Genomic DNA, 25,495 nt, shown 5'->3' on the forward strand with positions numbered 1-25,495 from the left:
TCCAGCAGCATCTCAGATGACTGTTGGGGAAAAAAAAAAATAAGTTAGCAGAGAGTGGAACAAAGGTTAGGCAAGGGAAACCTTAGTACAAGGAAATGTTAGGTTGTAAAAAGAGAGAAGATAGGCTTAAGACATGAGCAGGGGGAAATGGGGGTTTGTAAAAGGTGAGTGTAGAGTCAAGCAGAGAGGGTGCATAGTTTATTTTGGGGGGGGGGGGGGGAAGAATTTACAGCCATGCCCAATATTTAACCACACCAACTTCCGCCACAGCACCACTACGGGTTGCCGTCTCCATCAATAAAGCCCTCAGAGTCCAAAAGTTGGGAGGCATGTTTAGTATAGGGATTCATTCTGTTGGGTTGAGCTGGAGCAAACAAACAAAGGGCCCATTCACACTAGGCACAGCATGTGAATGCACATGCAGTGCGATTTTAGCCCCATTTATTCATTTTGAATGGGTTAAAATTCCACCACACATGCAATACTTTTTGAACATGCAGCAACTACATCACATAGTACTTTTGTACCATGTAATCTGGGGGGGGAGCTCCGCTTGTTTGCTTCCCCCCTGCCACAGGGTGAGCTAGGGTGCTGGACATTGTGGGATGCCTGTACAGGCAAGTGTCCTAATAACAGGCAGCAGCTATAGTATTTGTAGCTGCTGACCTCATGTTTTTGGCAAGGGGCATGGAGCACCTCTTAAATGTGGCGCTCCTGAACTGCATTAAAGTTTGAATGAGCCATTAGTGACAACCCCCCCCCCCCCCCCCCCCCCCCCCATCTTTAAGGCAGGGTAACAACTGCTAGATCAACTAAACCTGCAGTGATGGCCTCCTGAAGCACACCCTTGTAACAAGGAGTGGGCGTTCTTTATGTGCACTGCTGAAATCTATAGTGTAGTCAGTCATTAGTGCCACAACACTTGCCACACCAACTCCCAAACTGCACAAAATGATTTAACTAAAACAGGACAAGTTTAATCACCACAAGCATTGTACTTGTGATCATTAGAACATGGAGGCATCTCAGGTTAGCTGTCAGTTACATGAGAGCATGAAGAATCAATAGCTACCAGAGCACTCAGCAGCACCCTTGTAGTTCATTTACAACTTACCCTTTAAGCCAGGGGTCCTCAAACTTTTTAAACAGGGGGCCAGTTCACTATCGGTCAGACTGTTAGAGGTCCGGACTATAGTTTGGACGCGCTGTGATAAAAGTCCCGCCCTCCTCCTACCTAGACCAGCTTGTGGCTCATTCTATCTCAACACTCCAAATCAGTCCATCATATCTAAGGCACCCCAAAGAACGGGAGGGGGTGGACTGCGAGGGGGACTCTGGGGGTGGACAGAGGTCCTCACTTTTTAGTAAGCTGTTGCCTGAAGCCTCCGCTCTCACTGTCACTCTTCGCGCCTCCTGTCTGCCATGTGAGGAAGATGTGAATCCGCGCGGGACTGTCCTGGAAACTACACCTTCCAGCATGCAGTGCGGCACACGGAGCCCTCCATCAATGACTGGGGTGGGGGAGGCGGCTTGAGCGGAGCAGATATGCTCCCTGCCGAAGCAGAGTGGACCTGCCCAAGCCGAGCCGACCTGGCCCCGGCCCGAGCCTGGCCTGTCGGGAATCCGGCCCTGGGTGGGGTGGGCCGGATAAATGCCCGCGGGCCGTAGTTTGAGGACCCCTGCTTTAAGCTGAAGCAAACACCCCATGTCAGTAGATTAAAAGCCATTGGAGCCACTACATGGACAACCAGGCAGAGGGGGGGGGGGGGGGGATTTTGCACAGCAGCACTCCTCTCAAGCAAACCCTTAAAATATGGAGAGTGTTAGCCAGCCCTGTAGCTTTAACCGAGTCACTGACCCAAACAAGGCAAGGGGGTAAATCACAACTATTTCCAGTAGTAAAAAAAAAAAAAAGCCCACCAAGCCACATGACAACATATTGGGAGTAAAACAGGTTTTATTATTAAAAAAAAAAAAAAAAAAAAAAAAAAAAAAATATTATATAAAAGTGCAACATTTAAAACAAATTACATTAAAACATCAAAAATAAAACTAACAGTCCAGCTTAGATGTGAGGTCACTCAGGCAAGATATTTTATAGCTTTTAGTTTAATATAAAAATCTTCATCAGCTCCTAAACTAAAGGATAGCTGGCAGCTGTAGCAATTCCACAATGATTCTTCTTGTCTTTGGCAATTTTGATGTATCCTTTGTCTCCCCACGTCTCTGCCCAGCTAAAAGACAAAAATTGTACTGCAGATGAGACTTGCACATGTGTATATTTTCCTTGCAATCTTGACTTCAGGCTTGAAGTGGTCACCAACTTTGACAAGCATACCAGTTAAATCTGAACGTTCAGTATAAAATGGTGCCAGATTACTGACAAGTACAGCCATAAGTCATCTATCACAGCAGAGTTTTACACATTTTCTATTGTTACAGCTTTTGCTAAAGTGACTCAAACCAAAATGTATATGCAGTTTACCAGTCCTTGATGCCTGCATTAGTTTTAGCCCCTCCAAAATTTCACCTGGGACCACCACATTTACTCCTCCAGTGCATTAAGGAGCTAATAAAAGCCAAAGCATGTTGTACAAACATGTCTACCTCAACACTATTACATGGAGGTGATTTACACAAGATACTCCAATATGGAGTGTGTAAGCCCCCTCCCATTCACACTTGAGCATTGGGAACAAAACACTCAAAATCCTATTAAGTGGTAGAAAAAAGCCACACGAGCTTTTGAGGCAGAATTGAGCATTTTTTTTGGCCCAATAAAAGCCTGTAAACCACAGAAATCACATTAATGAAATGGCGTTTAGCCTGTAAAACTGGTCCCAGTCACTTTTGGCAGACAAATGCCTGAAGGTGGAGGACACATGCAAATGTTTGAAATACACACTTCCGTGGCCTTGCAAAAAAAAAAAAAAAGGAGCTTACAGGAGTACTAATGACACCACAACTCTGGTACCCAACCATTCAATATTTTCCAAAAATCGTTAGAAAGCCAATGCAGCCACCTAAGGACCGTTAGAGAAAGTAAACCCTGATGGGTTTTACTTCTTTTCCCCTGCAAAGTAAAAGCATAATGGCTAGTATGCATGGAATACTAGCCCATTATGTTGCACTTACCTGCAAAGGAAGCCCAAAATGTCACCGCTGTACCGCTGTGTGGAAACATCCATCTTCGCCCCTCTTCCTTCTGGGGGGCCGTGGACTCCAGCTCTGACTGGCCAGAGTCACGTGACGTCACAAGCCCTTTAGAAACAGCTGATCGTGGCCCTTTGGTGCACCAATGACGTAGGTGCAAGTGTATATGGTAAAATATCTCCTAAACTTTAGTTTTAGGAGATATTTGCGATACCTACAGGTAAGCCTTAATATAGGCTTAGCTGTAGGTAAAAAGTAATTTTACGACCACTTTAAGCTTCATTAGAGAGCTTGGAGTTATTGTTCAGAACAGTTATTTGAAAAGATGCAGAGTATCTTGTGTCTAATTTGGAACCACTAAAATGTCTAAAACAGTTATAAAGTTTTATGCAACCCTTTTACTATCAGGCTCATTGTGTTGCCTGCACTGACCAGGTGAGGCCTTGCCAAAATGCTTTAATTTTATACCAAACAGGTGCTTTATTTAAAAAGATAAGAGTCAAATACAGACAGTCCAGCAGCAGAAACAACCCGCCCCCCCAAACACTTTCCACAACGGCATTGCACCAAGCATTTGCAAAAATTCTTACGGTATTCAGCTGTCAATATACCATGGGCCAGGCCAGGAGTTGGCAATTCTAACCTTTCCACTGAAAAGAATCCATTGGGAGATAAAGCTTCTAGTGCCAGTTTCACCTGAGGTCAGTGACTCAGAGCTAATGAGGAAAGTTTCAGCACAAATTCAGCAAAAAGCTGTGTGAGCCCTCATTTCCCCAACCTGAATTTTAGTGTTCATTTTGAAAGCATACCTGTTTTTAACAATCCAGTATTTCTTTCCATCTACATCCTCTCCTTCAAATCCATAGCCAACAACCAGAACACCATGGTCTAGATTTTCACTGCTGCATTCAGGTTCATAGTAAATTCCTGCAAATAGTTTTACATGAGTACACAATGTTCGTTCTTAAAAAGTTAGGTCAAATTTAGTAGAGCAATACATACCATGTTGATAGAACTGGAATGATTCATGTGCAGCATCAATGGCTACAGAGACTGGACCAACTGATGCCACAGCTTTCATGAGAGCCTTCTCATTCCCAGATTCAATATCCATGAAGCCAGTGTCATTGGCAGCCCTGCTGGCTGGATCGTATTTGCAGTCTTGATCCTATAAAAGTCAAGTAATAAAAATTATGTATCCCAATGTCGGATTTCAGTCTACATGAATATCCAACAGGCCACCCAAGGAACACTTTTCCATATGCTGTGGAAATTCCCCAGACATACATGCTTACCAGTAACAAATAGTCCATTTTCTGCATGACAAGATAGGCTCTCCCCTCAGTTGACCCCAACCCATTAGGCCTCCCACCTGATCCAGAGGACAAGTTCAAAACAATCTCTCATGATGTAGTCACTGCCAGGAAGCTTATTGCATGTCATTGGATGCAGGTGTCACCCCCTACTAAACAACCATGGTGCCAAGAAATTAACAGTTTTATCCTATAAAAAAAAAACAAAAAGCTTATCGACATGCACTGTGGGTACCCTGCCAAATACAATAAAATATGGGACTGATAGTTGGCCACCCCAGAAAAATTATTATGGTCACCTATTGCTTCAGTCCACAGCCATTGTCTTTAACCCCAACTGACAATTTCAGTCTACCAATCCAATATACTTTTCATTCAGGATTTGTCCCTACTCACATAAAATGTGTGCCATTGTCTGAGCAATTTTCTTTCCTTTTGTGGTTTATAGTGAACAACAACAACAGACACCTTACCTCAGCAACATATGGATACGATTCCTCAGAGTCTAGGCCATTATTGTCAAGAATGTATTGAAAAGCATTATCCATCAATCCTCCATTGCAACCCTGATTGCCTTCTGCTGTAGAACAGTCCACAAGATTTTGCTCACTCAGGGACACAAGCTTCCCAGTCTTCCTGAACTGTTGACCTTCCAAAGCGCCGGTTGCACTGAAAGCCCAGCATGAGCCACAATGCCCCTGAAATGAAAAGGGATGAGCAATTTGCAGCTTTCGGCATTAGAGCCATTATACAAAGCATATTCAAGAGCTACTAGGCATTTTATTTCAACATCTGCAAAAAGCAGAAATGTAGTTTATACCTGATCTTTTACTGGAGTTACATAGCCTTTTTCCCGCCAGTCAACTTGTTTTGGAGCCTCAAAGTTATTTGGTGGCAGGAATGTTGCTCCTCGTGCCTTGTTCTGTTTAAGTTTGTATCCGTTCATTAGCTGTTTAAATTCTTCTGTAGTCTAGAACCAAGATAGGTTTGTGTGAATTACATATCCCCATTAAATTCCACAGTAAAGGAAGCCATGTTTCTAACCACATAACAGTGAAGTGCCCCTTCAACAGGCTCTGTAGGAACCAGACAGACAATCTATATTCAAGTAGAAGATAGCCATTTCATTGTGCAAATATCTTTGTTCAGGAACACTACTTTTCTAAATATGCAGCAACATGCGATAAATGGGATACCCCAAAAGAAATAGATTTTTATGACATCTACCTCTTCATGAGCAGCCTCGATGGAGGTTTGACACCCATGACCAGTGTGCTCCACCATTGTTGGAGGATCATGTTATCGGTGAATGCTAGTTGATATAAATATTTTGCATATGCATATTCTTTTGATTGGGGCAATAGTGGTCAGTAACCAGGTTTTATTGCCAAAGCTCAATTGAACAAGCTTAGGTTAGAAGCTTATTGGCTACCATGCACAGCTGCACCAGTTTTAGCAAATCAACCCTCATGTGTTCACATGCGCTCCTAAAGAAGGCATTTGAGAAGAAGAAAAAAAAAAAAAAAAAAAAAAGTCAAGCTTCCTATGTGGACCAGTTTTGCAAAAACAGGATTCTGTATTATCGACGTGAACTTCACCTGGGTATAACAGATGTTACCATCATGCCCAACTTTTGTATAATAAAAGTTATATATTCTATCTCTAGCCATCTCTTTTGTTCACTACATGTATGAGCTTTCACAGTTCCTTTGCTATAAACACATTTGATAATACAAGATTCTGGGTACCACCATAGGTGTCATTGTATGTGTCAGATATGCATCGTATAGCTTGATCCCACACATGCAGAATCAAAAATAACCCTGGCTCAGACATCAGCCCAAGAATGATGCTGTGCATGCACAGCTTTGTGTACATGTGAGAAGTTTGGTTTCTTGGAGACATAGCATGTCTCTTCTGCACTAAAGAGCTGGCTGCTTGCATTCAACTGAAGGCTTTGTACAACCGTTTACTATCCATTGTTGCTTAAAGGTTCCATGTACACTTACCATGTCCCCAAAATGGTTCATTCCAAGGCTGTAAGTGTGTTTTCCTGCAGCAGCTTCCATATTGTGTTTTGTGATTTTCCTGAAGTTATCCTCGAATACCAACCTCCTCCACACACCGTCATCCTAAGAGAAAAATAGGTTTAGCCATCACAAGCTTTTATATGGACCCAACCAGTGTTAATGCTAGACTCAACACCATCTGATGTTTGCTGCCATTTGTCCTCAGATTGCAGAGCTTTCATATCCCCATCTCAACCCCAGAGGAAAGAGAGGGGGAAAAACAAAACAAAAAAAAAAAAAAAACCCCACAAAAAAGACAATACTTTGCATAAGGTTTTGATAGTAGAGGGTTGATTACTGAACACCTACTTGGGCAACCTATGTAAACAGGCCTGCCTTTGACACACACACACACACACACACAAATATTCACCTATACCATGTATGCTTTACATCTGGTCACTAGGCAAGATTAAAAGCCAAATACAAAATTGTATTCACCTACACAATTACACAATTTCACGAGTGCTGTGGAACAAAGTCGCATTACATTTTAAGTGTTGGAAACGCACCGCCACACACGGTGTAAGGCTCAGTTCACATTGCCACGACTGGGATCCAACGCAAGACCACATGTGAAATACCATGTTAGTCATTGAGAGTAGGGCCGAAACAACTAATCAATGAAAATTAGTTGTGAACGATTTCCATAATTGATTAATCAGCCAGCCGATTAGTTGGCTGCATACAGAATGCATTTGTTTACATATCAGGAAAAACAGTGTAGCACACATACAGCTCAATACACCACCCATACATGTCAGTAGGTGCCTGAGAACATGAATGTGCAAGGAGCAATGCCTCATGGGACATGTAGTCCTGGGCAGCAAGCGAGTGGTTCTAAAGGCAGAAGTTTTACCTTGCTATTGGGGCTCTATACTTTGCAGCTTGCTATAGGGGCACTCTGAGGGCAGGAGGAGCCAAAAGCATCAGTGGGGGACCCTAGAAGAGGAGAATCAGAACTCCGCTTTTAGTACTACATTAATATAAAGATTTATATCTCCCTTCCACCCTTCATGTCTGACTCCTAGTTGAAAGGCTTATATCCTACCTCTGGGGGTATGTATGCAATTACTTTTACAGTATAAAAGAAGCCCTTATATTAGCGATTATCTGCTTTTTGTACTATTTAAAATTGGCTTGCTTTTTTTTTTTTGTTTTTTGTTTTAACCCCATTAAAATAGGCAATACAAGAAGTTGCTGCTGCTACTAAACACCTATGCGTTGTGCTTTTTGCAGAAACGCACTGCAGTTAATTTAAAATTGTTTCCTATGGGACACGTTCACATCTATGCTTTTTTCAGCTGCTGTGTATTTGGAAAGGGTCAAGGACTTTAACGCAAAACTGCTCTTTTGGTTCAATTGACTTCAATGGAGAAGCTGCAAATAAGCATGTACTGCGTCTTCCAAAAATGTACAACAAAAAGCACTGCAGAAATGGATCAAAAGCAAATGGCATAGGTATGAACCGAGCCTTATGCTGGCCATACAGCATCGATTTTCGGACAAGAATATTCAGACGAAAAAAAACTTCGTAAATTTGCTGAACAAAAGAATTTTGTTTGAAAATTTCACTTGCTTGTTATGCCCCGTACACACGGTCGGATTTTCCGATGGAAAATGTCAGATCGGAGCATGTTGTCGGAAATTCCGACCGTGTGTGGGCTCCATCGGACATTTTCCATCGGATTTTCCGACACACAAAGTTGGAGAGCAGGAGATAAAATTTTCCGACAACAAAATCCGTTGTCGGAAATTCCGATCGTGTGTACACAAATCCGACGGACAAAGTGCCACGCATGCTCAGAATAAATAAAGAGATGAAAGCTATTGGCCACTGCCCCGTTTATAGTCCCGACGTACATGTTTTACGTCACCGTGTTTAGAACGATCGGATTTTCCGACAACTTTGTGTGACCGTGTGTATGCAAGACAAGTTTGAGCCAACATGCGTCGGAAAAAATCCTAGGATTTTGTTGTTGGAATGTCCGAACAAAGTCCGACCGTGTGTACGCCCTATAACAGTTACAAAAAGGAATGGAATTTGTGAAAGAAAACCGCATACACACTGTCTGAAAAATCCTTTGACCAAGAAGTTTATTCTGCTCCTTCGAATTTTCCCATCACTGCAGTCAAAAATGAATGTCAATTTGACCCCACTAACAGTTAGAATAGCATTACTTTTGTTTGAAGGAATACATTGTTTCTGTATGGCCAGCATATAAAATATTACAGTTTTGTCTGAAAATGGGCAAAACAGTCTTTAAATTTCTTTAACCACTTCTGGACCGGTGCAGGTCGATATGCGTCCTTACTTTAGAGGAGGAATATTGTTGTTATGCCAGCAGCTAGTTGCCATAAGCATGTTATCCTCGTGTTTGGCCGGTGGTCCGCTACAAGATAAAAGTGGTCTCTGGCGGATTCGCCATGAGATCATTGCCCCCCCCCCCGCCTGCTGCGCTCTGGTGCCCCTCCCCTGCTTACCAGAGCCATCGTCAATCAGGTCCTCTCTGTGGCTGGGCATGGAGACGAAGAAGGGGGAAGATGGCCCCCACCCGTCTCCATGACATTGCAGGGCAGAAGCGATGTCAAAACATCACTTACGCCCATAGCTCTTAAAAAGGGCCATTTTTTTTCTTGCATTTTAGTGTAAATATGAGATCTAAGGTCTTTTTGACCCCAGATCTCATATTTAAGAGGTCCCGTCATGTTTTTCTATTAGGGATGTTTACATTCCTTGTAATAGGAATAAAAGTGACACTATTTATTTTGATAAAAATTTTTTACTTTATCTTAACGCCCCCCATCCCACTGAGCTCGCGTGCAGAAGCGAACACATACGTGAGTAGTGCCCGCATATGAAAACAGTGTTCAAACCACACATGTGAGGCATCGCCGCAATCGGTAGAGCGAGAGCAATAATTGTAGCCCTAGACCTCTAACTCAAAACATGCAACCTGTTTTTTTTTTTTTTTTTTTTTTTTTTTTTTTTTTAAGCGTCGCCTATGGACATTAAGGGTAAAAGTTTGTTGCCATTCCACAAGCGGGCGCAATTATGATGAGTGACAGGTTGGGTATCAATTTACTCGGCATAACATTATCTTTCTAAATATAAAAAAATAAATTGGGCTAACTTTACAGTTGTCTTATTTATCAACTATATATAGTTTGTTGTTATTTATATTTACCACTGCATAGAGATATTTAAGAATTGCCTTTTTTTTTTTTTTTTTTTTTAAACTTTTCATATTAACCAAATTATACACCACATTTTAAGGTTATTCTCCAATTAGATTCAACACAATAATCGGCCAACTAAATTTTTTTAGGAGCACCATTGGAGGCTTTGGTGAAATAGCAAGGGTCTAAACCAGGGGTCTCAAACTGGCGGCCCTCCAGCTGTTGCGAAACTACAAGTCCCATGGGGCATTGCAAGGCTGACAGTTACAAGCATGACTCCCTCAGGCAGAGACATGATGGGACTTGTAGTTCCGCAACAGCTGGAGGGCCACCAGTTTGAGACCCCAGACCGCTAATGTCTCACTTCTGACATGGGGAAAGGACAAGGATGGGAAAAATGAGGACAAAGATTCCCCAGTTCCTTTCTCTTCACTGTGCCCATTTGCAACCAGTGCTTCTCTCTCCCTCTTTACACAGGCACAGAGGCATCTGCTGCTGTCAATCAAATTCTGCGAGGAGGGAGCTGGAGGCGGGACCAAACCACGCTCTGTGTGACTTTAGAAGCCATGGTAACAGGAAAGACTTCTGGGATTACTAGTTCAGGGAACTGCTATGACAGATCTCGATTATGAAAATAGTTGCAGCCCTAATTGAGAGCTGTCTTAATTAGCACTACTGAAGTCACTCCGACTTTAGACAAGGTTCCTGTACTACTTCAAGGCAACTTCTGCCCATAGACTTTATTGGAAGTGGTCTCCAAGTTGGATCCTCATCTATATTGATGTGATTTGGATCAGACATTACAGGAAGATTACACAGGCATGCGCTGAAGTTGCCTAGCAAATTCACACTACTTTCAGGTAATGGTAGTGTGAACCGAGCCTTAGTGGTAGCTAAACAGATGCAATCTGATACACAAAATAAGATAGTCCACGTCTACTTGACTAGAGCAGAAAAGATCAGATAAAAAAAAAAAAAAAAAAAAAAAAAAAAAAAGTGGGATATTGGAATGGGTATACTAGAGGGAGGGAGGGAGGGAGGAGAAAAAAAAAAATAAAAAATAAGGGGGGGGGGGGGGGGGGAGGAATATAAAGAGAGGTGAAGAACCAGTGAAATAAGTTACTGTCTACAAGGAGGTGGCTGAAATAGGAAGAGCAGTATTTGGTGGGCTTCTGAAGTTTATCCAATAGAACTCCACGTGGTGAAATTTGCAATATTGATTGCATTGGCCAACATGAGATCTATCTTTGTTTCACTGATTTTCCAAGCCCAGACCTAGAGGGGTAGGGTGAATTGTTTTCACAGGAACACATGGGAAGATCTACTAAAACTGGTGCAGCTGTGCTTAGTAAGCAGTTTTTAACTTCAGCTTGTTCAATTAAGCCGACAAAAAACCTGGAAGCCAATTGGTTACTATGCACAGCTGCATCAGTTTTAGTAAATCTTCCCCAGAATTTGAAGATAAAAAAAAAAAAAAAAAAAAATTGCCCTTCTAGCAGATTGCAGTCCAGGTGTTAGGCCATCTTACAGAAATGCTTTAAACAATTACCATTATAAAAAACTTCAGTTTATAGAAGGTTGTAGTTAATTACAAGAGAAAAATTAGTTTATTTAACTTACCTTTTCATACTTTTTATTATATAGAGCAGTAAACAAGTTCCATGTTTCATCCAAAGCTGGGTCATGTACAGGAAGAGCAAATACCGATGCCAAGCATAGGGAAGCAACTACAAGTAACATCATGATTTCTAACCTGCAGGTACAAAAAAAAAAAAAAAAAAAAAAAAACACAACTATTAGGCACAGGTAATATTGACTGTTGTAATCCAATAGTTCTGACAAGAAAAAAAGGCCTTAGGTGCTTGTATGGAAGATCAAATAAAGAGCAAGTAGCAAACTCACTTTTACAAGAGCAAAAGCATCATGAAAGCAAGGAGCACCACTGAGTTACAGGCGCAGAAAGTCCCAACAACCCGCCGCCCCCCCCCCCCCCCCCCCCAAAAAAAAAAAAAATGTGTGCAACACCAAGACAATGAACTCCCAGAAGGCCCCTCTAATGAGGTTTAGGAGATCCAGCTTACTATCTGTTGTCACATGGGAGATACAGATAATTTGAGGTTTTTCCATTGTCTGCTTTAAGGGTGGGAAAGCCTCTTAAAATGGTGGCCATACTGCAGAGCCATGTCAATCACCCACTATCGGTGGTTTGGAACCACTTTGTTTGCTGCAATAGGCACTTCCTGAGAAACCTATTGGTTTATAGGGCACCAGCAGGAATACACCCTACCTCCCAAGGGTGGTGAAACCAGCAGCTGGGTCAACACAACCTGTTAAAGCACCAAAAGGATGGGAATTCAATCTTGTGAAAAACCTTGGCTCGGTTCACACAGGGACGACTTGTCAGGCAACCTAGTCGCCTGACAAGTCGCCTCCCGTTCTGTGCTATGGAACCGTTCTAAAGGGGAGCGACGCAAGTCGCTCCGACTTAGAAAAAGGTTCCTGTACGACTTCGGGGGCGACTTGCATAGACTTCTATACAGAAGTCGTTTTGCAAGTCGCCCGGGCAGTCGTGTGCAGGTCGCCTCGGTGAGGCGACCTGCAAGTCGTGCCGCCTCTGGTGTGAACCGAGGCTAAAACCTTAAGACCCCATTCACACAGGGGCAACACGACTTGCAGGTCGCCTCAGCGAGGCGACCTGCAAACGACTGCCCGGGCGACTTGCAAAACGACTTCTGTATAGAAGTCTATGCAAGTCGCCCCAAGTCGCCCCCGAAGTCGTACAGGAACCTTTTTCTAAGTCGGAGCGACTTGCGTCGCTCCCCTTAGAACGGTTCCATAGCACAGAACGGGAGGCGACTTGTCAGGCGACTAGGTCGCCTGACAAGTCGTCCCTGTGTGAATGGGCTCTAACACTAGCACTTTTTTTTTTTTTTAAAAACATGTGTTTTGCTTTGTTTCTCCCCAACAAACTGCGTATATCTAGTTAAAGAGCAGACCAGGAAGCTGGCCAAAAAAAAAAAAAAAAAAAAGGAGGGACACAAGAGTTGACAAGTTTTTTTTCCTACTCTTGTAGTGTTCACTTTACACTTTTATTTTAAATAAAAACCACCACTCCACACAATGTCCTAGTGTAGATCCATAGTCAAACACGATGCCCGCTGCAGCAAGAGAAAAAAAGCTCTGCTGTCTTCACCAGTTCTTAAAGGAGCGAGGATAAGGGTCTAGGATGGGTGGGGGGGGAATTTTGGGGTTACCCTCAAAATTCATACCAGACTCAAGGGGCCTGGTATGGATTGGGGGACCCCACTTTAAGGCCGGCCATTCTTGTTTCTACATTCAGCTTAAATTCGACTCATTGGTTGTCAAGGATGCAGCAGCTGGCTTCCCGGTCTGCTCCTTAACCACTTCAGCCCCGGAAGATTTGGTTGCTCAATGGCCAGGCCATTTTTTGCGATATGGCACTGTGTCGCTTTAACTGACAATTGCCCGGTCATGTAAAGCTGTACCCAAGCAAAATTGAGTGTGTGTCCCCCCCTCACAAATAGAGCTTTCTTTTGGTGCCATTTGATCACCCCTGCTGTTTTTACGTTTTGCGCTATAAACAAAAAAACAAAAAAAATAAAAAAATTGTGACAATTTTGAAAATTATATCTATCCCAAACTTTTTTTAAAACACTTTTTTCCCTCAGTTTAGGCCGGTATCTATACTTCTACATTTTTTTTCCCCCAAAAAAATCTTGCAATAAGCGTATATTGATTGATTTGCACAAAAGTTATAGTGTCTACAAAATAGGGGATAGATGTATGGCTCCCCCCCAGTAATAGCGGTGATCTGCGATTTTTTATCAGGACTGCAATATTGCAGACAAATTGGACACTTGACAATTATACAGCCATCAGCGCTACAAAAATGCACTGATTACTGTACAAATGTTACTGTTAGGGAAGGGGTTAATACTAGGGGGTGATCAAGGGGATTAACTGTTCCCTAGGTGTGTTCTAACTGTAGCGGGGATGGGACTAATTAGGGGAGGAGAATGATCAGTGTTCATACTTAGTATGAACACACGATCTGTCTCCTCTCCCCTGAGAGAACCGGGATTTGTGTGTTTACACACAGATCCCGGTTCTTGCTCTGTCACGGGTGCCCGGCAGTCATCGTGCCCTCCGGGCACATGCTGCAGGCAAGCGCCTCCTACATCATCTTAAAGGGCCGATGTACAGCTACGACGGCTCGTTCAGGGGAGCCATTCTAACGCAGTATAACTGTGGTAGCCGGTCAGGGACCAGTTAACCAGCCATGCAAAAAAACGAAAAAAAAAAAGGACCCATCAAAAATGCAACACTTGCGCTTTCGGTGCAGGTCTATTACACGCAAAACACAATCCGCTGTGGGAAAAAGGTCCCTGACCCTTTGCAAAAAATGCACCAGCTGAAAAAAAACAGATGTGAATGGGTACCACAGGAAACCATGTGAAATGGACTGTAGTAAGTTTTTGCAAACCGCACTAAATGCATATGTGGAAATGTAGGATTAAAGCCAGTCATACATGGGTCAAAATAACCATTTCAGCAGGTACCGGCCAAATTCATCCATGCATAGACAGAGCCGGTTGTACAGAAGTTGATCTAACAATTGACTTCTGTACACCTGCCCTGTTAGAACCCCCACCCCCCTTGACTGGCACTGCCAGCTATAGCCATCTCTTCTACAATAAAAGCAGCTTTCTAGCATGGTCCCAATATTATGAATGAAGACGCATCCACAAAAGGCAGCAAAACACTACCTTTACATGCAAGAAAACAAGATCATGCACAAGTTATGCCCCTGAAGTACTCCTGTTTATATATGTACATGCAGGGGGTTCTACTTTATGGTGTGCACAACTAAACACAGCATACATTCATATGTAGATCGTGTGTGTGTGTGTGTGTGTGTGTGTGTGTGTGCCCACTGACTACTACAGTGCTGTGTTTAAATACATACAATATATCTAAATGTAACATTTGTCCATGTGAATGAGCCCCAATTATGGCCCTGCATGTACAGTTTACTACACTCAGTACCAGAATGAACTCCTGTGCACATGAGCGGGAGTGGTGCAATTCCAGTGAAGCGGAATCCACTTCAGAGGTGGACCCCTCTGCTGATCCAGCGGATGACAGGTCTGTGCCCGCTCCGCAGACAGACTGCTATCCTCCACAGGGCAAACTGTTTCCATCCGATCCGCTAGACAGATAGGGACTATGACCACCAGCCGTCTTTTTTGGGCGGACAGGATTGGATCAGATGGTGGCGGGTGTCAAACATGTGTCCGCTGACATCTGTGGCTTGATAGAAGAGACTGGTGGGGGGGGGGGGGGGGGGGGGGGTGTCTGATCACATCCACCTGAAAAACTGACAGGAGGATGGGATTTTGGAAAGGGGCCTGAGATGTTTGAAGATCCCAAACCCAGAATACTAGATGAATAGGTTAGTGCTGGTGAAGGGAGTGGTTCCACTTGAGGTATATAAAGCCATGTCATCATAGCTTTGAATAAAATAGGGAGGTGTAAACTTGACGTGACTAATGGCAAAATCTTGAAAAATGGGACCTATGCTGGGTGGGAGGAAATCATCTCACTTCCATAGAGATTTGAGCTAGCGTGGGGGGGGGGGGGGGGCGCATGCATCTGTATAAGGATACACCGCCTGCACACACGCATAGATGTGTACACCCCGTGTGAACCTAAGGGTTTGGTTACATAAGCAGCTTGCTATTGTAAACACCATCACACATGTATGCTGACTAGGAGACACAGAACATAATGGAATCCTTATGCAGCTGAACTAGAAGGAAACTGGAGTAGCTATGCAAAGCAGCCAGTCAGCTTCCAGCTTTGTTTCTAAAGCTTAACTAAATACCCTAAGCTAGAAGCTGATTGGTTGCTAAGTACATCTTATCATGTAGAAGTACTTTTTTCCTATAGGGTGAATTGTGAAAGGGTTGTGCCCATTCCCTACTGCATACAAACGTTTAGAATTATTCCTTTTAAATGGGAGAAGTGCAAGACAACATAGAGATTCCTACACAGTGCATGGCATTACAGAGTGGGGGAAGAGATCAGCCATCTAAGCAGAGGATCCTACATCCTCCATACATCTCTATACACACACACACACACACACACACACAGGGTAAACAAGTACACAGGACAGCTGAGTCACCAGGAGGAGGGAGGAACACAGCAGGATGAACACTAAGCACACAGGAACGGACACTGCCCGGAGCGCTCACACTGCATGGAAAACCTCCGCTCCCTCAACACTCACATTATAAGAGTAGGGAGGCCGCCATGGCTCACTAACAACAAACACAACACGTTCCATACATTCCTCAACGCTCCCCCTCCCTGGCCCCCTTCTCCGCCATTTTCCCCCAACAAACCTCACAATAGGATCACCAGCTGGAAACTGCAGGCATTGACACATGCCGGCGCGCTTATAAAGGGAGCAGGCGGCCCTGCCTACATAATAAGCAGGCGCTCTTCCATTGGCCGATCCCCGGGAACGGGGCGGGTTCTACCCTGCGGCCTCATGTGACTGCCTAGCGCGTGACTCTGTGTTGTGTTGTACAGCGCAGTGGGCGGAGCCGCCGGGAATAGGCGGTGATGTAATAATAATAATAGGTGAGAGAGACAGGGCAGCCTTGAAGCAATTTTGTGGCCCCTAATAGCTTTAGGGACAGCCCCGTCCATTCTACAAAGAGACAGCCCCGTCCATTCTACAAAGAGACAGCCCCTTCCATTCTACAAAGAGACAGCCCCGTCCATTCAGCAAAGAGACAGCCCCGTCCATTCAGCAAAGAGACAGCCCCGTCCATTCTACAAAGAGACAGTCCGTCCATTCTACAAAGAGACAGCCCCGTCCATTCAGCAGACAGCCCCGTCCATTTAGCAGACAGCCCCGTCCATTCAGCAAAGAGACAGCCCCATCCATTCTACAAAGAGACAGCCCCGTCCATTCTACAAAGAGACAGCCCCGTCCATTCTACAAAGAGACAGCCCCGTCCATTCTACAAAGAGACAGCCCTGTCCATTCAGCAGACAGCCCCGTCCATTCAGCAAAGAGACAGCCCGTCTATTCAGCAAAGAGACAGCCCCGTCCATTCTACAAAGAGACAGTCCGTCAATTCTATAAAGAGACAGCCCCGTCCATTCAGCAGACAGCCCCGTCCATTCAGCAGACAGCCCCGTCCATTCTACAAAGAGACAGCCCCGTCCATTCAGCAGACAGCCCCGTCCATTCAGCAAAGAGACAGCCCCGTCCATTCTACAAAGAGACAGCCCCGTCCATTCTACAAAGAGACAGCCCCGTCCAGTCTACAAAGAGACAGCCCCGTCCATTCAGCAGCCAGCCCCGTCCATTCAGCAAAGAGACAGCCCCGTCCATTCAGCAAAGAGACAGCCCCGTCTATTCAGCAAAGAGACAGCCCCGTCTATTCAGCAAAGAGACAGCCCCGTCCATTCTACAAAGAGACAGCCCCGTCCATTCTACAAAGAGACAGCCCCGTCTATTCAGCAAAGAGACAGCCCCGTCTATTCAGCAAAGAGACAGCCCCGTCTATTCAGCAAAGAGACAGCCCCATCTATTCAGCAAAGAGACAGCCCCGTCTATTCAGCAAAGAGACAGCCCCGTCTATTCAGCAAAGAGACAGCCCCGTCTATTCAGCAAAGAGACAGCCCCGTCTATTCAGCAAAGAGACAGCCCCGTCTATTCAGCAAAGAGACAGCCCTGTCTATTCAGCAAAGAGACAGCCCCGTCTATTCAGCAAAGAGAAAGCCCCGTCTATTCAGCAAAGAGACAGCCCCGTCTATTCAGCAGACAGCCCCGTCTATTCAGCAAAGAGACAGCCCCGTCTATTCAGCAAAGAGACAGCCCCGTCTATTCAGCAAAGAGACAGCCCCGTCTATTCAGCAAAGAGACAGCCCCGTCTATTCAGCAAAGAGACAGCCCCGTCTATTCAGCAAAGAGACAGCCCCGTCTATTCAGCAAAGAGACAGCCCCGTCTATTCAGCAAAGAGACAGCCCCGTCTATTCAGCAAAGAGACAGCCCCGTCTATTCAGCAATGAGACAGCCCCTTCTATTCAGCAAAGAGACAGCCCCTTCTATTCAGCAAAGAGACAGCCCCGTCTATTCAGCAAAGAGACAGCCCCGTCTATTCAGCAAAGAGACAGTCCAGTCGATTCAGCAATGAGACAGCCTCGTCTATTCAGCAAAGAGACAGCCCCATCTATCCACTTAAGCCCCGGACCATTTGGCTGGCAAAAGACCAGAGCACTTTTTGCGATTCGGCACTGCGCCGCTTTAACTGACAATTGCGCGGTCGTGCGACGTTGCACCCAAACAAAATTGATGGCTTTTTTCCCCACAAATAGAGCTTTCTTTTGGTGGTATTTGATCGCCTCTGCGGTTTTTTTTTTTGCACTATAAACAAAAAAAGAGCGTCAATTTTGAAAAAAAAACACATTATTTTTTACTTTTTGCTATAATATCCCCCAAAAATATATAAAAAAACATTTTTTTCCCTCAGTTTAGGCCGATACATATTCTTCTACATATTTTTGGTAAAAAAAAAAAAAAAAATATGGCAAAAAGCGTTTATTGATTGGTTTGCGCAAAAGTTATAGCATCTACAAAATAGGGGATAGTTTTATGGCATTTTTATTAGTAATTTTTTATTTTTTTTTACTAGTAATGGTGGCGATCAGTGATTTTTATCGTGACTGTGACATTATGGCGGACAGATCGGACACTTTTGACGCTATTTTGGGACCACTCACATTTATACAGCGATCAGTGCGATTAAAAATGCATTAATTACTGTGTAAATGTGACTGGCAGTGAAGGGGTTAACCAGGAGGGGGCGCTGTAGGAGTTAAGTGTGTCCTAGGGATGTGTTTTAACTGTGGGGGGATGGGCTATGTGTGACACGACACTGATCACCGCTCCCCGTCAGTGTCACTAGGCAGAACGGGGAAATGGTTGTTTACATTAGCATCTCCCCATGAGACGATCGCAGGGATCCCCGTGGACATCGAGTCAGCGGGACCCGTGATCACACTCACGGAGCTCGTGGCGGGCACATGCCCACAATCCGCATCTTAATATGCCTGTACGTGCCCTTCTGCTGATGTATATCGGTGTGAGCCGCTCAGCAAGCGGCTATTCAGCAATGAGACAGCCCCATCTGATCTGCAATGAGACAGCCCCATCTATTGCAGATGCAGCCCCATCTATTCTGCAATGACACAGTAATGCCGAGTACACACGATCGGACATTCCGACAACAAAATCCATGGATTTTTTCCGACGGATGTTGGCTCAAACTTGTCTTGCATACACACAGTCACACAAATCTTGACGGAAATTCCGACCATCAAGAACGCGGTGACGTACAACACATACGACGAGCCGAGAAAAATGAAGTTCAATAGCCAGTGCGGCTCTTCTGCTTGATTCCAAGCATGCGTGGAACTTTGTGCGTCGGAATTGTGTACACACGACCGGATTTTACGGATTTTACGTCGGAAAATTTGAGATCCAGATCTCAAATTTTGTGTAACTGAAATTCCGATGGAAAATGTCCGATGGAGCCTACACACGGTCAGAATTTCCAACAACAAGCTCCCATCGAACATTTTCCATTGGAAAATCCGACCGTGTGTACGGGGCATAGTGAGATATTTTATGTGAGGAGTTTACCCTTTTCATTTTACAAAGTTTGGATAACAAAGGGTTGTGGCCTCATTCACACTTGTGCGACTTGGGACTGCAAAGAAAGTAATGTCACCAGCACACAAGGAGCTCCAAAAATGGGTCCAAAACTGGGACTGCAAAGTCGCATGACAAGTCGTACCCCATGATTTCCAATGAGTACCGTTTATATCTTCAAAGTAGTCCCTGCACTACTTTGGACCGACTTTGCTATGATTTGAGGTCCATAGACCTCAAGATTACACAGGAATTGCTTCAAGTGGCACGACTTTCAGGTCACATAAGTGTGAATGGGGCTTAAATGGAATGGTTGGAAATTAAAGAGGAGCTCCAGTCATGTTTGTGTTTATCAAACGTCACAAGCTACAAAAAGTGTAGTTGCTGACTGATAATAAACACACCCTCACCTGTTCCATGATCCAGTGATGCGCCCACCTGAACCCATAGCTCCCAACCATCCCAGGTTCTACAGGTCCATCCCGCGATTTCAAGCAAGTCCCAGGGTCCCGTGCATCTGGGATGGAGTCCCCGGAGCCTAGTGCCAGGACAAGTTTCAGCACTGGGCTCCACTCAGTAGTGGTATCCCCAATGTGTGCTTTCACACACAGCACTAAATGAGGATTCCTGACAGAAGATCTGGCCAGCAATCTCTGCTCACCCCCCACCCCAATGCAGTCATCGGTTGTTAGGACCACCGGCGTCCTAGCAATTGATGACCTAATTTGCAGGCCATCTCCCAGCTCCACCCCTGCCTGCCGCTCCTGATTCCTGCCTCTCAGCGGCTCACAAATGCAGCCCTTTTGACACCTTGTCACACAGAAGCACTCCAGCTTGTGGGCGGGTGAAGCTTGCAGCTTCAAAGCTGGGTGTGCACTGCGCATGCTGCGTCTCTGGAATGGTCTGGATGTGTCCCAGAAGACTGCAGGGAGGGAGGGGGAGAGGAGAACTGTCAAAACTAGGTACCCCCCCTCCAAAAAAAAATTTTAAAAAATGACATACCAAATGTGGCAGAGGAGGGGGCAGAAGTGCTTAAAGCGGAGCTTTAAGTTCACACTATCTGCACAAACAAATAGTGATTGGTGTTCCTTCTACAATGATGTGTGCCAACCATTGGGGTACTGCAGACTTAGCTGGTCGCACCCCCCACCCCACACCTGCTCTTTTGACCCTCCTTGTCAGTGTCTCATGTGCTGCAAACAAATCCGTCCTATGTCCTGACATGTAAGGCTGCCAGCTAATCTCCAGAAACTTTCCTCAGACGCAGCTCAGTCCACCTCCCTCTCTGCACTCCCTCGAGGTGCTCCAGCTCTGGCATCTCTCAGCAGGGCACTGGCGATCGGGGGTGGCTGGAAGAGGGGAGGATTGGAGTGCAGGAGATTGCTATGGAAAGGATGTTCAGATCTTCTACATACACTGAGCAAAATTATAGATGCAACACTTTTGTGCTTGCCCCTATTTATCATGAGCTGAACTCAAAGATCTACGACTTTTTCTATGTACACAAAAGGCCTATTTCTCTCAAATACCTTGCGCTCATTCATTTTGGTTCATTTGGTACCCTATTGTGCGCTTTGCACAAGATAGTGGGAAGAGCTGCAGTGGTGGTTTTATTATAGATTTACAGGTTAATAGAGGAATTTGTGGCGCAGTATTTTTGAACTTATTTAAAATATGAAATAAAAGCATAGAATAGAAAAAAAAACCCAATAGAATAGAGTAAAATATGAATTTTAAATAGAATACATTTGAATAGAATAGAAAGAATATAACTACCTTTCAAGATTCGAATAGGAATCAATAGAATATAACCATCTTCAAAAATTCTAATTTTCAATAGAATAGAAAAAAAATAAATAGAAAAAAAACAAAAAAAACACAACAATAGATTATAATAAAATGGAAAGAACATAACCGTATTCCGAAATGCGAATTTTAAACAAAATAAATTTGAATGCCGGATTCGAATGGAATTCGAAAATGAATAAACAAATTCAAGGAATTTAACTAAACTAAATCATTTAAATAACAAAACGAAACAAATTTTTTTGTTCTGCACATGTGTAAAACTGAGCCTAGTGAACAGTGAGTATTTGGGATGTTATTGCTACTTTTAACTACAAGGGATCAAGAAAGGTGGGGTGTCCTGTCCGATGCAAACTCTGAGAAATGTGATATTTGCATATCAGGCTCAGACAGCCATGTCAACAGTATTCATAAGACGAAAGGAAGATCTGATAAATATGATACATACTGTGTGACAATTACCACATAACCAGTGCACTGACTTCCCGTTCTGCTTCATCAGCTGTTCAGAATGTACATATCCTCTCCTTAAAATATGCACACTAAGCGGTGCTGTTACCAATATGCAGATTTTATGTTTTTATCAGAAGTCAGCAGCTGAGTTCCCATCTCCTCCCCTGGCTGCTGACAGCTGTACATTTATCTGTATAAAGCTGAATTTTGGACAAAATAAAATGTGGGTGCGCCCCCTCATATATAAAAGATATGTTGCTTGTTTGATCTGGGGGGCTCTAATAGGAAAGATTACTTAGCACCTGGCCTAGGCTAAGAACACCTAAAAAGGTACAAATCATAAAAATGTTTCACACTTTTGTAAGAGGAGAAAGAAAAAAGAAAAACAAACAATGCTGCTATAAGGAGGTTCTGCTTTAAGATCAGGAAGATCTCTAGGGAGACATTTTAGGAAACTAGGACTGTTCTGAAATTCATGACACATTGTTCAAGTGATTTTAAAGGTTAATTAAAAAAAAAAAAACAAAAAAAACCAAAACACAACAAACATGTCTATATTTACCGTGGCCACGAACATCCTGTTATGGGGTCCCCCGTCGGCGATCCTGGCCCCTCCCCTCCGTCCAGTGCCTCCCATGGGGGCACTCATGCATGCTCACACCTGAGCCCCACTGCTGCGTCTATTGACAGAGAGACCCGGCCCCGCTTCCCGCCCCCTCGTCACTAACTTTGATTGACAGCACTGTGCCCCAGTAAAACCAGCAAGACCCAGAAGTGAGGGGAGAGAAGAGCTGCAGACATGCAGGGCACTGGATCAAATGAGGGCTCAGGTAAGTAAACTGGGGGGTGAGGGTGGGATACTGACACCTAAACATTTTTTACCTTAATGCAAGGAAGGAATGCATTAAAGGTAAAAAATGTTTAGGCTTTACAACCACTTTATACAGGTGCATCTCATAAAGTTAGAATATCAACAAAAAGTTAATTTCAGTTATTCAATTCAAAAAGTGAAACTCATTTTATATAGATGTGTTACACAGAGTGATATATTTCAAGCATTTCTTGCTTTTAAGTTTGATGATTATGGCTTACAACTAGTGAAAACCCAAAATTCAGTATGTCAGAAAATTTGATTATATAAGAATAATTAAAAAAAAAAAAAAAAAAAAAGATTTTTAATATAGAAATGTTGGCTTACTGAAAAGTATGTCCATGTATAGTATAGTATGCACTCAATACTTGGATGGGGCTCCTTTTGCATGAATTACTGCATCAATGGGGCATGGCATGGAGGAAATCAGCCTGTGACATTGCTTAGGTGTTATAGAAGCCCAGATTGCTTTGATCGTGGCTTTCAGCTCGTCTGCATTGTTGGGGCTGATTGCATACTATACTATACATGGACATACTTTTCAGTAAGCCAACATTTCTATATTTAAAATCTTTTTTTTTGGTCTTGTGTAATATTGTAATTTTCTGAGATACTGAATTTTGGGTTTTCACTAGCTGTAAGCCATAATCATCAAAAGAAAGAAATGCTTGGAATACATCACTGTGTGTAACACATCTATAACATGAGTTACTTTTTGAATTTAATTACTTAAAATACATTAACTTTGATATTCTAATTGTATGAGATGCACCTATAATTTACGGGCCACCTTACTAATACCAGGTTCTTCATGGTAGATTCAACAAGGCATTGAAAATATTCCTCAGATTTTGGTCCATATTGACATGATGGCATCCAACAGTTGCAGCAGATTTGTGTGCTGCACATCCATGATACAAATCTCCTGTTCCACCACATCCCAAAAGGTGCTCTATTGGATTGAGATCTGGTGACTGTGGAGGCCATTGGAGTACAGCAAACTCATTATATAAAAGGAGATATTTGAGCTTTGTGACATGGTGCATAATCCTGCTTGAAGTAGCCATCAGAAGGTAGGTACACTATAGTCATAAAGGGATGGACATGGTCAGCAACAATGCTCAGGTAGGCAGTGGCATTTAAATTATGCTCAAGTGGTACTAAGGGGGGTCCAAAGCGTGCCAAGCAAATATCCCTCACCATAACCCTGAACTATTGATACAAGGCAGGATGGATCTATGCCTTCAATGTTTACACCAAATTCTGACCCTACTGTCTGAATGTTGCAGCCAAAATCAAGACTTCAACCAGGCAACGTTTTCCTAGACTTGCATTGCCCAATTTTGGTGAGCCTATGCAAATTGTAGCCTTAGTTTCCTGTTCTTAGCGGACAGGATTGGCCTTCTGCAGCCCATTTGCTTAAAGTGTTTTTATTTTAAATCAAAATGAGGTTTACTAACATGTTATACTTAACTCCACTGTGCAGCTCTTTTTACAAAAAGTGGCCCCGAGCCACCTCTTCTTGGGGGCCCCGGCAGCTCCTCTTATCAGATAACACCCTAGGAGAAGCGACTCTGCCCCTCCACCCAGGTCATTGGATTTGATTGACAGCAGCGGGAGCCAATGGCTGCATTGCCATCAATCTATCCAATCAAGAGCTGACACCACGTCTCTGCCGAGGGAAATACACGGGGCTCAGGTAAGTAAAACAGGGGGCCGGTGACTGCCAGAAGTTTTGTAAACCCTTTTTTTTTCACCTTAATGCATAGGATGCACAAAGGTGAAAAAACACAAGGGTTTACAACCCCTTTAATGGTTTGAGTTGTGCATTCAGAGATCGTATTTCGCATATCTTGGTTGTAACGAGTGGTTATTTGAGTTACTGTTGCCCATTCTGCTCTGACAAGCATCTGCATTTTCATCCACACATCTGCCACTCACTGGGTATTTTCTCACCATTCTCTAGCCACTTGCCGACCGCCTCACGCCGATGTACGTCGGCAGAATGGCACGGGCAGGCAGAATCACGTACCTGTACGTGATCTGCCTCCCGCGGGTGGGGGGTCCGATCGGACCCCCCCCCCCGGTGCCCGAGGCGGTCGGCTTTGGTCTGGGAGCGATGAGAGGCGAGGGGGAGACCATCCATTCGTGGCCCCCCCTCACGATCGCTCCCAGCCAATCAGAATCATTCCTTTGCTGCTGTATGCTAAACAGCAGCAAAGGAAATTATGTCATCTCTCCTCGGCTCGGTATTTTCCATTCCAGGGCCAAGGAGAGAAGACTGGAATGTGAGTGTACCAACACACACACAGTAGAACATGCCAGGCATACTTTACACCCGATCCCCCCCCAATCACCACTCCCCCCCCCCCCCCGTCACACTGACACCAAGCAGTTTTTTTTTTTTTTCTGATTACTGCATGGTGTCAGTTTGTGACAGTGTGGTAGGGCAGTTAGTGTTAGCCCCCTGTAGGTTTGGGGAACCCCCTAACCCCCCCTAATAAAGTTTCAACCCCTTGATCACCCCCCCCGTCGCCAGTGTCACTAAGCGATCATTTTTCTGATCGTTGTATTAGTGTCACTGGTGACGCTAGTTAGGGAGGTAAATATTTAGGTTCACCGTCAGCGTTTTATAGCGACAGGGACCCCCATATACTATCTAATAAATGTTTTAACCCCTTGATTGCCCCCTAGTTAACCCTTTCACCACTGATCACCGTATAACTGTTACGGGTGACGCTGGTTAGTTCGTTTATTTTTTATAGTGTCAGGGCACCCGCCGTTTATTACCGAATAAAGGTTTAGTCCCCTGATCGCCCGGCGGTGATATGCGTCGCCCCAGGCGGCGGCAGATTAGCGCCAGTACCGCTAACACCCACGCATGCAGCATACACC

General features: G+C 44.1%; 1 protein-coding gene across 1 annotated transcript; it reads right to left on the reverse strand.

Moving 5' to 3' along the window:
- Positions 1-1,939: 1,939 nt before the first annotated feature.
- Positions 1,940-16,292, reverse strand: LOC141146753 (procathepsin L-like). Its single transcript, XM_073633295.1, has 8 exons — positions 16,144-16,292; positions 11,336-11,468; positions 6,476-6,598; positions 5,287-5,436; positions 4,940-5,164; positions 4,156-4,321; positions 3,963-4,080; positions 1,940-2,234 (listed from the first exon to the last, which is right to left on the reverse strand). Exons 1-8 carry the CDS (start codon positions 16,185-16,187, stop codon positions 2,135-2,137), a joined length of 1,059 nt encoding a protein of 352 aa, XP_073489396.1. The 5' UTR covers positions 16,188-16,292; the 3' UTR covers positions 1,940-2,134.
- Between the last annotated feature and the right edge of the window lie 9,203 nt (positions 16,293-25,495).

This window comes from Aquarana catesbeiana, linkage group LG01, assembly GCF_042186555.1.
Source record: "Aquarana catesbeiana isolate 2022-GZ linkage group LG01, ASM4218655v1, whole genome shotgun sequence".
Lineage (NCBI taxonomy): Eukaryota > Metazoa > Chordata > Amphibia > Anura > Ranidae > Aquarana > Aquarana catesbeiana.

What these genes read in the sequence shown, in the direction of transcription:
- LOC141146753 (XM_073633295.1), bottom strand. Translation starts at nt 16,187, where the DNA reads ATGTGTCAATGCCTGCAGTTTCCAGCTGGTGATCCTATTGTGAG. An exon ending in GCTGGTGATCCTATTGTGAG is followed by an intron (nt 11,469 to 16,143) that starts GTTTGTTGGGGG and finishes TTGTACCTGCAG; the next exon opens with GTTAGAAATCATGATGTTAC. An exon ending in ATAATAAAAAGTATGAAAAG is followed by an intron (nt 6,599 to 11,335) that starts GTAAGTTAAATA and finishes TTTTTCTCTTAG; the next exon opens with GATGACGGTGTGTGGAGGAG.